The sequence below is a fragment of the Stenella coeruleoalba genome, assembly GCF_951394435.1.
Source record: "Stenella coeruleoalba genome assembly, chromosome: 9".
Lineage (NCBI taxonomy): Eukaryota > Metazoa > Chordata > Mammalia > Artiodactyla > Delphinidae > Stenella > Stenella coeruleoalba.
This window is the reverse complement of record NC_137155.1, coordinates 8,845,866-8,861,376: the sequence shown is the minus strand read 5'-3', so window position 1 is coordinate 8,861,376 and position 15,511 is coordinate 8,845,866. Positions and strand designations below refer to the sequence as shown.

Below are 15,511 nucleotides of genomic sequence, written 5' to 3'. Positions count from 1 at the left end.
GCTGCTACCAGGAGGAGGGCCAGTGGACGGGAGTCTGTCACAATTCTAGGGAGTCTGGCAGAACTGGTACGAAGATCAAGGGAAGTCTCCTGATATGGGGTCAAGGGAAGCACATTCCTCCCCACACCGTGCCCTGCCTCACTCAGGCTCCTGTCCCCCCCCCCCAACCAGAGGCTCTGGCGGATGGGGGCACTGGCAAGGGAAACCCCACCACAGCAGGCTTTCAGCCCAGCAAGCAGGGCTTCCTCCCCCAGGAAAACACCCCCTCCCCGACCCAAGGCACAGGATGGTCCAGCCTAGGAAGTGCCTCCCACCCATTCGAGAGCACCAGCAGGGCCCAGCGGCCTGAGACCAACACAGTGCAAGAAAGCTCCTGAATGTTATACTGTCCTTAGGTCCACAGGCCGTGAAAGCAGCCCAGGACCTGCATCTTGAACCCAAACAGGATGACTGCCTGCTAAAATTAAAAATTTGAACATAATAGCCTGTCTGGGATACAATTAAAAAAAAAACAAAACACCCATCATACCGCGGAAATCAGGGAAGAACCCAACAACCAGGAAAATTACATCTAGAAGAAGAAAATTTTTAAGAAACACAGAACTGAACTGAATGAAGATAAAAATACAAAATCAGATTATGTGGTCTGCAGGTAACAGTGCTAAGAGGGATATTTACAGCACATCAGAAAAGGGGAAAGGTCTCAAATCAATCATCTAAGTTTCTACCTCAGGAAACTAGGAAAAGAAGGGCAAAATAAACCAAAACAAGCAGAAAGAAGGAAAGAGCAGAAATCAATGAAACTGAAAACAGGAAAACAACAGAGGAAATCAATGAAACAAAAAAGAATAGTTCTTTGGAAAATTGATAAACTTGCAAGATGGACAAAAATAGAGAAGACACAAATGACCAGTATGCAATGGGGGCTATAATGGTTAATTTTATGTGTTAACTTGACTGGGCTTAGGGATGCCCAGTTAGCCCGTTAAATGCTATTTCTGGGTGTGTATGTGAGGGCATCTCTGGAGATCAGCATCTAATTCAGTAGACTGAGTAGAGATCCGCCCTCACCAATGTGGGTGGGCATCAGCCCATCCGCTGGGGTGGGGTCAGAGAGAAACAAAAAATGAAGGAATGGTGGATTCACTCTCCTCGAGCTGGGACCTCCTTCTCCTACCCTCGGACATTGGACTCCAGGGCTGATACCAGTGACACGCCACCCCACACCCCTCCCCATTCTCAGGCTTTTGCACTTGGACTGGATTTATACCAATGACTATGGTTTTCCTGGTTCTCCAGCTTGAGAAATGCAAATCATGGGACTTCTCGGCCGTCATAACTGCAGAGCCAATTCCTGTAATAAATCTCCACTTACATTTTTCTCTCTCACATATTCTGCTAGCCCTGTTTCTCTGGAGAATGCTGACTAATAACAGGGCTACAGAGTCTGAGGGCATTTCAAGGATACTAAGGGAATGCTACCAGCAATGCTTATAAATTCACCAACTTTGAAGAAACGGACAATTACTTGAAAATTGAAATCTACCAAAAATTCAAACTAGATGAAATAGATAATACGAATAGTCCTAAAACCATGAAAGAAATTGAATTTGTAACTTAAAAAAAGCTTCCCCAAAGAAGTCTTCAGGCCCAGATAGTTTCACTGGAGTTCTACCAAGTACTTAAAGTAGAATTAACATCAATTTTAGACAATCACTTCCACAAAATAGGAGGAAACACTTCCTAACTCATTTTAGGAGACAAGAAATACCCTGATACCCAGACCACGCAAAGATAGTACCCAAAACAAACAAACAAAAACTACAGACCAATATCTTCCATGAACATAGGCACAAAAAGTCTAAAATATAAGCAAATCAAATCCAACAATGTATATAAAGAATTACACATCATGACCAAGTAGAATTTACTCCAGCTATGCAAGTGTGGTTCAACACTTGAAGGTCAATGTAACCCTCTACACCAACAGACTAAAGAAGAAAAATTATATATCAATGGATACAGAAAAAGCATTTGACATAGCCCATCAACCATTCAGATTAAAAAAAAAAACTTCTCAGCAAGTTAAAATAAACTTGATAAAAATCATATACAAAAGCCTTACAGCTAACATCACCCTTGGTGGTGAAAGACTGAATGCCTTCTAAGATTGGGAACGAGGCAGAGATGCCTGTTCTCAACAGAAGCTCCCCTCCCCCGCCCTTTTTTCAAACAGTGCTGGAAGTTCTAACCCCTGCAGTAAAGCAAGAAAAATAAGTAAAAAGCAGATGGACCTCAGAATGAAAGCATGAGGAGCTCCACTGACCAGCTCCCCAGTGAAAGCTGGTGAAAATTATAAAACAGGCAAACATTTAAAGCTCCTGGAAAGGGTCTGAAGGGCAAATAGGTGAAGCAATAGCTATTCAAGATCTATGCTGGGAATTCCCTGGCGGTCCAGTGGTTAAGACTTTGTACTTCCACTGCAGGGGGAGTGGTTTCCCCCCCGCTGGGGGACTAAGATCCCGCATGCCACGTGGCACAGCCAAATAAAATAAAATATATGCAAATTTACGAAGAAAGCAGTCTAGAGTATTTGAGAATCCACCGTGTACAGAGTGGTGCGGCCAAGAACACAGGGCCCCTCGCCCCCTGCCCCTACCCTGGGGGGATGGGGGCTTTGGCACTTATTATCCTGCCCCCAGATACCCGCTGCTGGAGGTGAACCCCAGGCAAGTGTGGCCAAGAGGTGGGGCTCCCTTCTGTTTAGTCCCCACTTGTGGAAGAGAGACTCTGTTTCACCAAAATTGAGAACTTCTGTGTTTCAAAGGCCACCATCAAGAAAGTGAAAATATAGCCCACAGAATGGGAGAAAATATTTGCAAGTCATTTATCTGATAAGGGACTTATTTCTAGAACGTATAAAGAACTCTTACAACCCAATAAGACAACCTAATTAAAAACTGGACGAAGGATCTGAATAGGTATTTCTCCAAAAATTATATGTAAATAGGCCATAAGCACATGAAAAGATATCATTAGTCATCATGGAAATGAAAATCAAAACCACAATGGGATAGCGCTTCATACCCACCAAGATGACTAGAATAAAACAACAGGTAAGTGTTCAACATCCCTAGCCATTAGGCAAATGCAAGTGAAAAGGTATCACTCCATACGCTCCAGAGTTGCTGCAGGAACCCCTGCGAACACCAAAGGCTGGCAGGGATGTGGAGGTCCTCACACTGCTGGTGGGACTGTAACATGGTACAGCACCCCCCGCACACACTGTGGCAGCTTCTTAAACAGCATAGAAATCCCATACGACCCAGCAGCTGTATTCCCGGGCACTCATCCCAGCGAAATGAAAGCTTAGGTTTACACAAACACCCACACACAGCGCTGAATCAGTCTAACAGCAGTAACCAGGAAGGACCTACTGGATGAAACGCCACAGAATGGTGCCCGTGAAGAAACCCAGTATCTGAAGGTTGTATACTGTATGATTCCTCTATAGAACATTCTCCAAGTGACAAAACACATGGAGGACAGGTTGGCAGCTGCGGGTTAGCTGAGAACAAGGTGGAGGTACGAGCATAAAGGACAACATACCGTGTCCTGGTGGTGATGCACGTGTCCTGCATGTGGACCCTTATTCCCGTCAGTGTCCTGGTGTGACATGTGCCAGAGCTCTACAAGATGTCACCTTTGGGGAAACTGGTAGGGGCACGCGAGACCACTGTGTAGTTCCTTACAACTGCAGAGAAGCTGTTAAAGTACCTCAGATAGAAGCCAGAGATCCTGGTGAACAGGACGAGCTCTTTCCTCGCTGGGAGCCCCCAGAGGCGCCCCCGCTGGCCCAGCCCCGCGCCCTTGTCCACACTCGCCCTTCACTGTGCAGTGCTCCCTGCTCCCTCATCTTGCCTGGGCTTGGACTCAGCAGCTTCAGAAAGCCATCTTGGCTGCCCTTGTCTCTGGGTGAAGAACCCCCACCTGCCTGTGCAAGTGACAAGGACCCACGTCCTGTGAGCTGGTGTCCGATGGTTCCCCCGCTACCCCAATGCCTGTGTGCCTCACTCTCTGAGGGACCGCTTTGGAGGGAGCGGGGAACAGCTGGGATGGGGACCCACAGGGGCGAGATGGCCCTTCTCCTCTGCTCAGCCCCACTCACACCAGCCTCTCTCCACTCTGTACTGCTGGGGGGCACATGACACTGCCCTGTCTCCAGCAAAGTCTCCTGTGAGGGACTGCAAGAAAGCCCTTTTTTTTTTGGCCATGCTGCGTGGCTTGTGGGATCTTAGTTACCCAACGAGGGATTGAACCCTGGCCCCCAGCTGTGGAAGTGTGGAGTCCTAACCACTAGACCGCCAAGGAATCCGGAGAATGCCTATTTCTTTCCAGCATCTGGGGGCGCTGCTGCTGGTGTGGTGAAGGGGCCTGGGCTACGCAGGCAGACAGTTCCCACAATGGCAGCATGACACCACGGCACTCTGGTCTGGGTGTAAGGATAGCAAGGGGTCTCTTCCGGCCCCAGTGTCAGTCAAGTGCACGCCTGTCTTCTACTCAGAGCCAGTGCCTCCTGAGTGACTGGCCTTATGCCACGTGGCAGTGTAGGCCATCAGGGTCCCCCACTCTCCCAAGACCATCGGATGGGAGGGGAACTCCCAGGACGACTGTCATCAGTAACCACACCATGATTAGAACCCCAAGCCATGCACTGAAAACCCCATTGCCCCCCCGCCGGGAAGGTCCTCGTGCGCTGAGGTTCAGCACTGCAGGACTCAGCCTGTGCTGGGGCTGACTGCCAGCCCTGAGCAACAGGCCAGCCGTGCACGAATGTACACAAGAAGGGTCCTCCGTGGGTGGCAGAGAAGCTGGTACAGACAGGCAGCTGATTAAAGATTTATTACCCATGAAAGAACGACCTGCCACTCAGAGATGCTGGCCACCAGCCCACTTCCGGCCAAGGTCCTGCACTGAGGTTTGTCCTTGGGCGTGCCACCTCTGGCCCACCAGTGCTCGTGGCTAGGCCTCCAGGGGAGTCCGGCCCCCTGGTCACACAGTCCTTGCTACGGGACAGGTTACTTGGCCAGCTCCTCTGCCACTGCTTTGCGCATCTTGTCCTTGAGGTAGGCGCTCTTCTGCCATTCAGACTTAAGTTCCAGCCACTCGTAGTATGGGACCTGGGGAGGCAGGAGACAAGTCAGGGCAGGCGGGGACCCCTGTCCCGCCTGCTGCCCTGCACACCACACCCCTGGCCTCCAAATCCCGAAGGAAGAAGCCCACGGAGCTGCCGCAGCATGGGTGGGGAAGAGACCCTGACTTGGTCAGTGCTCAGAGCTGCAGGGGCCCACGGCTACACAGGACCAAGAGCAGCCTCTAGATTTTAAAAGTTGTACCAAAAGCAAAACAAAAAACTCAACAGGAGAGTCACTCATGTGAATCCCCGGCCCCTAACAGGACAGCCTGCTCCCGTGGCACAAGTCTCTGCAGTGAAAAGCTGGAGCCAGGCCCCAGGGCCGGAGCACAGCAGAACCCTGGCTGAGGCACACGTCGGCACGCGGACCTGGGCACCTGGCTGCTCTTACCCCGTCTAAGACTAAGAGGCCCTGGCTGTGGAGATGGGAACAGTGCCTATGGCATCAGATACTTAAAAGCTGTGTGACATTGAGAAAGATACAACACCCTTTCAAACTTCCCTTTTCTCACGTGAAGGGGGAATCCCAACATGGCTGACCTCAAGAGCTGGGGTCCGCGTGAGCACTGGCTCCTCCCATAACCCGACCGGGCTGGAGGCTTCTCCCTGTGCAGTCACCACCCACCCAACAGATACTCACATCGACCAGCAGGAAGCCAGCGGCCAGCAGGTGACGCCGGGCCAGCACGAAGCGCCCCAGTAAGTCTTTGCTCCTGCTGTTGAAGTTGGGGAACTCCCAGCGCAGGAAGGCCAGCCTGCAGGAAGAGGGGCGCTGTGGGTGCTGACAGCTCTCCTAGGCCCCTGGAGGGAAGAGCGAATGCTGAGGAGCCAAGTGCACGTGGCCCCCGAGGCTTGTGTGGTCGCTCACCTCTTGGCCCCCGGGGGTAGTGGCTGGCTGCCAGAGGGCAGGGCGAGATGAGGGGCCACAAAGGCCCTCAGGGGCAGGAGCTGGCTGTCGGTGTCCAGCAGCACCTCAGCATCTAGGGAGAGCACGGAATGAAAACGTGTTGGGGACTGTCCCCTGGCGTCCAACTGGGCTGACAGCCCCGCCCCTACGATGGATGAACAGAGACCCTGGAGAGCAGAGGGGGCAGGTTTAGAACAGTCCCCAGATGGACTGCTGGGAGGGGGAAGGGGGGAGGGGAGGGGGAGGGGAGGGGGAAGGGGGGAGGGGAGGGGGAAGGGGGGAGGGGAGGGGAGGGGGAGGGGAGGGGGAAGGGGGAGGGGAGGGGAGGGGAGGGGGAGGGGAGGGGAGGGGGAGGGGAGGGGAGGGGAGGGGAGGGGAGGGGAGGGGAGGGGGAGGGGAGGGGAGGGGAGGGGAGGGGGAGGGGAGGGGAGGGGAGGGCCCTCACCCAGAACCCAGCCATACTGCGTGGCCACCATGAAGCTGCCCTTGTCGGCACTCCCCAGCAGCCCCTTCAGCGTCTCCTGTAGTTCCTTCTGCAAGGGGGTCACCTTCCTGTCAAGGGCCGAGGGCCTGGGGACCAAGGCTGAGGCTGGCAAAAGGGGGCCCGTGTACTCGGGGTGCTCCAGCTGGGCAGTGGCATTGATATGGAGCAGCTTCTGGAGGTGCTTTGATCCTTTGGCGACTCGACACCTAACGGTAGAGGATGGAGAGAAAGGGGAGGAGCTAGCGGAGGGCCAGGAGGAAGACGGTGGAGGGACACGGGGGCCAGGCGGGAGAGCCAGAGGCACCCCTCACCCAAGTCTCACCCTGGACTCTCGGCCAGGAGCAGCGGGAAGAGGGTCTGCCGGTCACCCACTAGGAGTGGACAGAGAAGGAGCAGATGCTGGGTGAGCCCGGGCTTGCCCAGTCTCCCGGATGGTGAGTGGAGCCCTGAGGCTCCCAGGCGCCCTCCTGGCTCAAGGCTGGGGCGGTACTTGGGATGGGGTGGGGGATGCACAGGGGGCTTGCCATCACTCAGGAGAGGGAGGAATACCCCCCACCGCTCACCTAGAAACTGGGTGTGAAACTCAGGGTGGAGCACAGCCTGCAGCTCGGCCTCCAGCACCTGCTGCAGCACACACAGGGCCCACACCACGTCCACCTGCAGGGCTGGCTCCAGGCCCGCCAGCTCTGACCCCAGCTTCTCATGCACCTGGGCAAGGACGGGGTGGGGTGGGGAAAGCAGGTTTGCTCCGTGGCCGCAGGCATCCCTGGGTGGGCAGCACCTGGAGCTGCGTTATGACCTGGCCACGCTGAGGCCCGAGGGGGTGATGGGGAGCAACGCTGGCCCAGGTGCTCTTGGTCAGGCTTGGGGCACCCCTGGTGGAAGGTACCAGAAACCCTCCTCATCCCTTAGGCCCAATCTGGACAGCAGCTGTGTTCCCCCCGCTGCCCCTCCCACTGGCAGGGACCTATGGCACAAAACCACGTCTCCTGCACAGGGGAGGTATTTCTGGCCCTGAGAAGAGTTAGAGATTATGAAAGGGGAAGCAGCTGGCTGGCTGGGGCAGTGCCCACCGCGGGGCCCTAGGGTCATACCCAGTCCACTCACAGGATGCTCTCACCCCTGCAAGTGGATTGAGGTCTCTGAGCCCCAACAGGGCATTGAGGGAGCCCTAGGAAGCAAGAGCAAGGGTCCCCCAGCCCTACTGCACAGTGAGCCGTCGGATGCCCTCCTGACCCTTGGCTGCCATGCTGGATTTTGCGTGTCTCGTCCCCAGACAATCCCTGGGACGCCTGGCTCTAGCCAGCTCCTTCCACGTGCCCATGCCGGGCCTTCCTCCTTACTGCCTACACCCGGGGCCCCTCAGCACATATCCGGTCTCTTCCCTCCCTCCCACTCAGTCCCGAGCTGCTCCAAGGAGGGCTGAGCATCCGAGGCAGGGCGAGTATAGGAGCTGGGGGCGTGAAGACTGTACCAGGCTGAAGAATGGATCCTCCCGTTCCGGGCGGAAGTTCACACGGGCAAAAGCCAGGAGCATGTTGTACAGGTGTGGCAGAGTGATGCTCCGGGCTCTGTCCAGGACGTGCTGGGCCGGTCAGGTAGGACAGAAAGGCCGGATGAGAGGTGCCCGGTGGCCAGTGCCCCATGCAGACCTGGCCCTCCCCCAGAGCCCATGAGCTCCCAGCCCCAAGGGGTAATTTACACAGGGCAGTGGGCAGAGGGCCAGACCCTATCCTCCCAGAGGCAATCACACACACAAAAGGCCCCTGACGGCAGCTTTAGAAATACTCCTCAGCCTACAAACACAGTTTCAACCTGTTGCACATAAACCTAAGTGCAAACATCCTCTTTCTTCACAACTCCATTCTGGGGTAGCTGGAAGTTCAGGGAGAGTTCTGAGTGGATTCTCAGCCTCGCTGTCTACACTGCTCCCCACACAGCTAGCCAAAGACAGACAAAAACTCCTATGAAGTTTGGTGAAAGAATGGAAGAAACCGTTTACAACTATATTTTCTTTCACTACTAAATCGTATCATTTCTCTCCAATAAGCCAGAATAAGGACTCCATGTTTGCCACCAGGAAGTGTTTCCAGGCCGGAGGGGGCTCCCTAATGGAATGACCAGGGAGCCGGCTTACGCAGGGGGTCAGGCACAGAAGGCCCTCAAAGCCAGGCCTCAGGCCTGCACCCCAGCTCACCTGGGCAAAGGCCTCAAACAGGGGCAGATTGAGCCACTTAAGGAAGGCAAAGGACTTGGTGCAGCGGGCCACCTCGCTGGACGTCAGGCTAGGAGTGTGGGGCAACAAGTCTGCAGCCAAGCGCTGGAACACCTGCGTCTGGTGGAAGCCGAGTTTGCCTTGGGGACAGAGCCCGAGATTTAACTGGTGAGGATCGGCAGGCCACCCTCAGGCCCACCCGCCACCCACCCTGGTCTCAAGAAGCAAGAGCTTGGTGTCTGTAACCAAATTTATCCCTGAGGCCCAGCAGAGAGGATCAGGGCCCGTGAGTCACAGTGTTTCTGTGGCAGCCTTTTAGGCCAGTGCCCGCCACGGTGAGGCAGGCACCGAATTTGACACAGCTGCGGCCAGAGCTCAGCCCCCGCCCCACTCTGCTCTCCGCGCACAGGGCTCACCATAGGCGTAGGCCAGGTCCAGGAGGATGCCTTTCGTCAGGGGGAAGGGCTTCTGGACCAGGTGGTACGAGATGGCCCGCAGCAAGGGCACCGACCGCCGGTTCTGAGCTGCCAATGTCACCAGCACCTTCCGCAGCTCCTCGGGGCCAAAATGCTCCACCAGCTCCAGGCACTGTCAACCACAGCCGGCAGGGTCAGCTCGACGGCCCGAGGGCCAGGGGTCCCATGCAGTGCAGGCCCTGCGAGACAGTAACTGGGCCTGAGCTTACTAAACACAGGCCCCACCCGTGCAGGGCCTGCCCCCACGCCCACCCCAGGGAGACCCCAGACGGGGGCGCCATGTCTGCAGCCAAACTTATCCCCAGGCCCCAGGGCAGGGGACCCGGGGCCCATGAGCTGCGGAGCTTGCTGTAGCAGTCATCTGGGCCAGCCCCCGCTACCACGGGAACAGGGGCTGAATTTGACTAGACTGCAGCGCTGGGGGTGGAGCAGGGGGTGGGCAGGCGTGGAGTCTCTAGGAAGCACTAGCCGGAGGCTGAGCCACTGGGGCGGCCCAGGACACACTTCAGGAGTTGCCGGCCATGCCACCTCCAGGTTATGTGCAAGACGCAATTTTGGAGGAATACAAAGGAGTGGGGTTCAGGCTCTGCACCCCCCTGGATCCTTGGAGGAGCCAGTGGGTGCGGAGAGCTGCCTCCAGCTGTCTGAAGCGCCAGTCCCTCCAATGCCATGCCCCAGACTCTGGACAGAAGCTGCCAGGGCTCTGGATCCCAGTACCTTGTCCTCCAGGCGGGTCATCAGAGACTCGGAGAGGTGCCCCGTCTTCATCATCATGGCCACCAGCATGCGGCTGTCATCGATTTCTGCCCAGCGCCGCTCCAGCTGCACCAGCAGCTCGGCCAGCAGCTCCTGGGAGTCCTGCTCCTGCATGTAGTTGGCGCTGGACTCGGCCAGGAAGGCCAGGTGCTTGTACTTCAGCCTGCGCATGCGCCAGCGGACCTCCTGCTCCACCGACCGCAGCTCCTTGGAGGTGGGGGGAAGGCCCAGTGCATAGAGGCTCCGGAGCAGCTTCACGAGGGTCCCATGCCAGACTGCAGTGATCTGGGTGGGGGGACACAGGCAAGGTCACACCCGGGACCCTGCTGACCCTGTGCTGTCACAGAGCGGGCCGACGCTCCAAGCTGGTGGCTGCCTCCCTAGAAGCAGCTCCCCACCTGTCACTTACGCGGGCGCACCAGGCTGCTCCTCCCTCACAGCCTGTCTGGGCCAGCAGGCCCACCACAGCGCTCCCTGCAGGGTGTGTCTCCAGGCCTCAGGGGAATACGGGGGCCACTCGGGGAGCCCTCTGGTCCCACCCTCAGGGAAGGCAGTATTCAGTAGCTGAGCAGGGCTCTGTTGTCTGCGGCGCTAAGGCCCTTAACTCTGCCACTCTGCAAATCTCCTGAGCCCTCATCTGTGAAATGGGGCTGCACTGCTGAGAGGGGGAGCTGAAATCACACACACGTGAGGGGCAAACAAAAAAGCTGTTGTGTGAAAGGCCGGGCAGAAGGAGAAAAGTATGCGGGACTTCCCTGGCAGTCCAGTGGTTAGGACCCTGCGCTTCCACTGCAGGGGCCGGGTTCAGTCCCTGGTTTGGGGAACTAAGATCCCACAAGCTGCGTGGTGCAGCAAAACAAAAAAGAGGTATGAATTTGATCTCAGCATCACATGAGCCTCCAGTGGCTCCTGCTTTTTCTGCAGATTTCCCTGAAGTAGGAAGGCTCTTTAAAAGAAATCTTGTTCACTGCTTACATTTCTAAATACTTTGTTCCTGGTTCATTACTAGTTTGTAATTTTGTTACAATGTAATTTGTTACAATGTAATTTTGTTCCAAATGTTCAGCCTTGTCTCTAAAGCTTACTTTGTGTGTAAAATGTTCAATGAATAACAACTAGAATTATAGTCTTAGAAAATGAAGGGATCTACTTAATTTTTGAGTTATATTCTCAGTAAGAAATAAAGCTCTACTGTGACCTGCACATACACACTTAACTAAGAAAAAAAGTTCCACGAAACACTTCCCTTACTACATGTGAACTGTTTTCTACATTACTCTATCTCATTAAAAACACTTGGCCACTTCCACTACACTTTCATAACCTACAGTTTGAAAAATTTCATTTAATGTGGTCCCTTCCTTGAGCTGCAAGTCTCCTCCTCACCATCCCTGACAAGTGGACACAGGGCCTCGCCCTTCTGAAGCAGCCAGGGGGAGGGTCTGTACCTCTCTGCTGCGCCCCAGGCCCTCTGGCTCCAGCAGACCCCATGGAGCCACGGGAAGAGTCTGCATGAAGGGAGTCCTTCCTCACACGGAACACAAACTGGGTAGAGTCCTGCCCCCAATCCCTGCCACACACAGGTCCCTTCTCTCCACGCTCCACCTTTAAGGATCTGATCGGATAACGCCCATGGGCAGGTCAAGTTTCTGAGATCCTCTGCTAGTCACCCCTCATCTCCTCCAGCTTCAAGAGTGTTTCCCCCGTCAGCCACACACTGAGTGGGGGCTATGCAAGCCAAGACTGCAGGGCGAGGGGGAAAGCCCCCAAGGCATTGAGAAGAACCATGCTCCATCCTTCTGCTTCTATTTACTGTGTCTGAGTTGCTTATCTGTAAGATGAGGACAGCAATGTTCACCTAACAGACCTGCTGTGAGGATTAACAAGAGAAAGCAGACCTAATTGGGAAGGAAATCCAAAAAAGAGGAATTATGTGTATTTGAATAGCTAATTCACTTTGCTGTACAGCAGAAACTACGGTGTAAAGCAACTATATTCTAATAAAAATTAATTTTAAAAAAGAGAAGAAACACATTAAAGTACTTTGGAATCTATAAAATGAAAAAATACCACTGGACGTGGAGGGCCTGAACACACAGCAGAGCTCCTGTCTACACCCGGAAAGTGACTGGATGCTTCGGACTCCGGGGCCTCTGCTGTTTTCTGCTTGTTGAACCTGCAGGAAGGGCTCTCGAACCCACCTGGCTGTTGACAAGATGGAGAAGTTGCCGAAAGCGGGCATCCTGTATGAGCAAGGCTTTGTCTTTCGGCTTCTCAGACAGCAGGCGAGAGAGCTGGATGAGCGTGAGGGCGGCGTGGTTCTCGTGCAGACAGTGTCCGCCACCCAGAAGCTCCAGGAGCTCCTCTGGCCTGGTGGCCTTCTCGATGAGCTGGTCCACCTCCTGGCGCTCAGGGTAGGGAGTAAACACCTGTTCCTTCTCCACAAGCTCTGACAAAGGACCTGGGAGGCGGGAGCTGGATGAGGTAGCCGAGGACGTCAGAGGCTTCTGGGCTCTCCGGGCGAGTCTCAGCTGGCCAACCGCGGACACGGCAGGGGCCAGACGGGTGGCTTCCCTCAGGAAGCACGTGCATCGCTTCACCAGCCGAGCAGCCATGGTGGCCTGGGGGGCGGGGAGAGAAGCCTCCTAGCAAGTGACTCCAAAGCCCTGAAGAGAAAAAGAACAGAGAAGGGAGTGGTGCAGAGGCAGTTCCCGACTCCCAAACACAGCAGAAGAACCAGACAAATGAAAAGGAATCATAAGGACTTCCCTGGTGGTGCAGTGGTTAAGAATCCACCTGCCAATGCAGGGGACACGGTTCAATCCCTGGTCCGAGAAGATCCCACATGCCACAGAGCAACTAAGCCCACGCGCCACAACTACTGAAGCCCATGTGCCTAGAGCCCATGCTCCGCAACAAGAGAAGCCACCGCAATGAGAAGCCCGTGCACCGCAATGAAGAGTAGCCCCCGCTCGCCCCAACTAGAGAAAGCCCGCACGCAGCAACGAAGACCCAACGCAGCCAAAAATAAATAAATAAAATAAATTTATTAAAAAAATAAAGAGTCACAGCCACACTCCCCATAAACCAGCCCAAACTTCTCCTTCCTGACTGACCGTGCGCATGCAGCAGCGTTTTCTGAAGCAAAAATCTCAGAGGACTTCTGCTTCGGTACATGATATAACCAAATAACAAGACTTAGGAGCATCACTTAGGAGTTTGGGCTGGAGGGTTTCCAGTCCTGGCTGTAGAATCACCTAGGGAATGGCTCAACACCTCAGAATCCCAGGCCCGATGCAAGACCTCGAGTGGGAGTCTCTGCACACAGGGCTTGAACAGCGTCCCCCCCCCACACTTTTTGAATTTTTAAAAGTACGCAGGATTAAAAATTATTGACTTATGGAGACGATGAGACAGGATATTTTAAATTAGACTACTCATGGAAAACCCTGGACATATCATCCACATATACATCCCACAGCTTCTGTGGATGTTATTTTAATACTTACAGATGGTGAGTGAGCCTCCCCAAACCAAGCTACACTGTTACTCACCGACCTACTAAACACACACGCACACAGAGACGCACACAGAGACACACACACACACACACACACTTTCCAAGGGCAAACCTCCTGAACCAATCATAAAAAGCACTTCACAACATGGCCCAGAACTGTCTTCCCAGTTTTACCTGTTTTTCCTCCCTGGAACACACCCTCATTCTACACAGGCCTTGCACTTTCATTACACCTTGGCAGGGCAGGGCAAGGCCTACTGCCTCTTTTTTTTTAACCCCCCTTCATAGGGCCCGGAAAATCACCCCCCATCTTCCCGCACCCAGACAAAAAACGTTACCTTCTCCATGAATGTTACATATCCCGATGCAGCTGCTTTTAACAACTCTGTCCTGCTCACCAGCGTGAATAAATGACCTGGGTAAGGCACCCCGCCGGGGCACGATAAAAGGTGTTATAACCTGGGCCTCCCTCCTGCCAAAGCAGAGAGCGTGTTTGACCTTCGATTTCCGAGAACTTGGCCTGGGACATTTTATTTTTACGTGAGGTCACTGTTGTAGCTGTAGAAAGCTTAGATTAACTGTACATAAAGCAAGAGACTCAGAGAGGAGGAACACCGATCCAAGGGTAACATCCACCATCCACAGAGCCCCAACGGCGGGGAAGCACTGAAAACGTTCCCGACTAAAGACCGTCCTACGAGCTAGCGAGGAAAACAAGTTCAGAAGCCCAACTGGGATTTGTGGAAACACCAACCCAGAAGTTCGGCCCTCAGACGCAGAAAGAGAACGACTTGCACGAAGGCCAGCCAGCGACAGCGCGGAGGACCAGTGCGGGATCGCAGGCCGCCACGCTGGACCTCGGAAAAAGGGCGCGTGCGCACAAGCAGGCGAGGCTCTGGGCCGGGCCCGCCCCCACCACTGTGACCCCCGTCCCCCACCCCTACGCCCTGCGTCCCGTGCGCCCTCCCGGTCTCCTCTCCCGGCCACGCCCCCATGCCTTCAGGACCTAGGCTCGTCAGGACCCTCTTCCCCCCGGCCCCGACACCTACGCCGCCACCACCGCCGCTGGCGCAAGAGCCCCGGCTGACCTCCATACGTCCCAGCACGGCCCTCGGCCTACGCTGCGCGGCGCGCTCTTTTACGTCACTCGGCGCGCCGCCGGAAGCGAGGCTCGTCGCCTGCCGCCCAGCCGGAAATCACTTCCGGTTCCTTTTTCCTGCTGGGGCGATGTTCGCTCAGGGCGCGGACAGATGAAGTGAGTGACAGGCGCCGAGCAACTTCGGAAAAATGGGAGGGGCGGTGGGGAAGAATAAAGTGTGGAGAAACGGAGGCTGGGAGGCCTGGGGACCCTCTGGTCAGTACCCAGCCCTCATTCGGAGTATAGGAGGCGACGCTTTGTCGTCAGTGCGTGCTTCCCACCACCTCCCACCCCCGCGCCTTACCCGCGGGCTTCTCATAGCCTCTAGAGAAGCCCCGGCTGTAGACTGCCCAGGGCTGGGCTGTGGCACGCTGGGAAGGCCTCTCAGCGCAGGTGTGCGGAAATGTAGGCACAGATTGCCTAGATCTTGCAGTTTTTCCAAAAAAGAATCTAGGATTCTGGAATTTTATGTGCAGTCTCTTGACTTTTAAATATTGACGTTTACTTGTAAAAGAAACTGCGGGGTAAGCCAAGCAAGATGTATCTGAGTTGTGTACGTGGACTTGATTTATCTTTCTTCCTGCACGCCTTTTTTTTCTTTTTCGGTACGTGGTTCTCTTACCGCTGTGGCCCCTCCCGCTGCGGAGCACAGGCTCCGGACGCGCAGGTCGAGCGGCCATGGCTCACGGGCCCAGCCGCTCCGCGGCATGTGGGATCCTCCCAGACTGGGGCACGAACCTGCGTCCCCTGCATCGGCAGGCGGACTCTCAACCACTGCGCCACCGGGGAAGCCCTGCACGACTTTTTATTTCCATGGAATT

The 15,511-nt window shown here is 54.9% G+C and overlaps 2 protein-coding genes across 2 annotated transcripts in view; one reads left to right on the top strand and one right to left on the bottom strand.

Annotated features, from left to right (window-relative positions):
* Nucleotides 1-4,780: 4,780 nt before the first annotated feature.
* On the bottom strand, nucleotides 4,781-14,667 carry TBRG4 (transforming growth factor beta regulator 4). Its single transcript, XM_079931492.1, is given in 12 exon segments — nucleotides 4,781-5,180; nucleotides 5,835-5,949; nucleotides 6,063-6,174; nucleotides 6,547-6,762; nucleotides 6,765-6,791; nucleotides 7,149-7,293; nucleotides 8,060-8,170; nucleotides 8,783-8,940; nucleotides 9,217-9,388; nucleotides 9,994-10,317; nucleotides 12,234-12,698; nucleotides 14,602-14,667. Coding segments are annotated over 11 exon segments (1,896 nt in total). The 5' UTR covers nucleotides 12,648-12,698; nucleotides 14,602-14,667; the 3' UTR covers nucleotides 4,781-5,078.
* Nucleotides 14,668-14,763: 96 nt separating this feature from the next.
* RAMP3 (receptor activity modifying protein 3) overlaps nucleotides 14,764-15,511 on the top strand; it is a 53,852-nt gene continuing 53,104 nt past the window's right edge. The window contains exon 1 of the mRNA XM_079931503.1: nucleotides 14,764-14,807. Coding sequence (XP_079787629.1) covers nucleotides 14,803-14,807 — 5 coding nt within the window. The 5' untranslated portion in view covers nucleotides 14,764-14,802. The remainder of the gene's footprint in view (nucleotides 14,808-15,511) is intronic.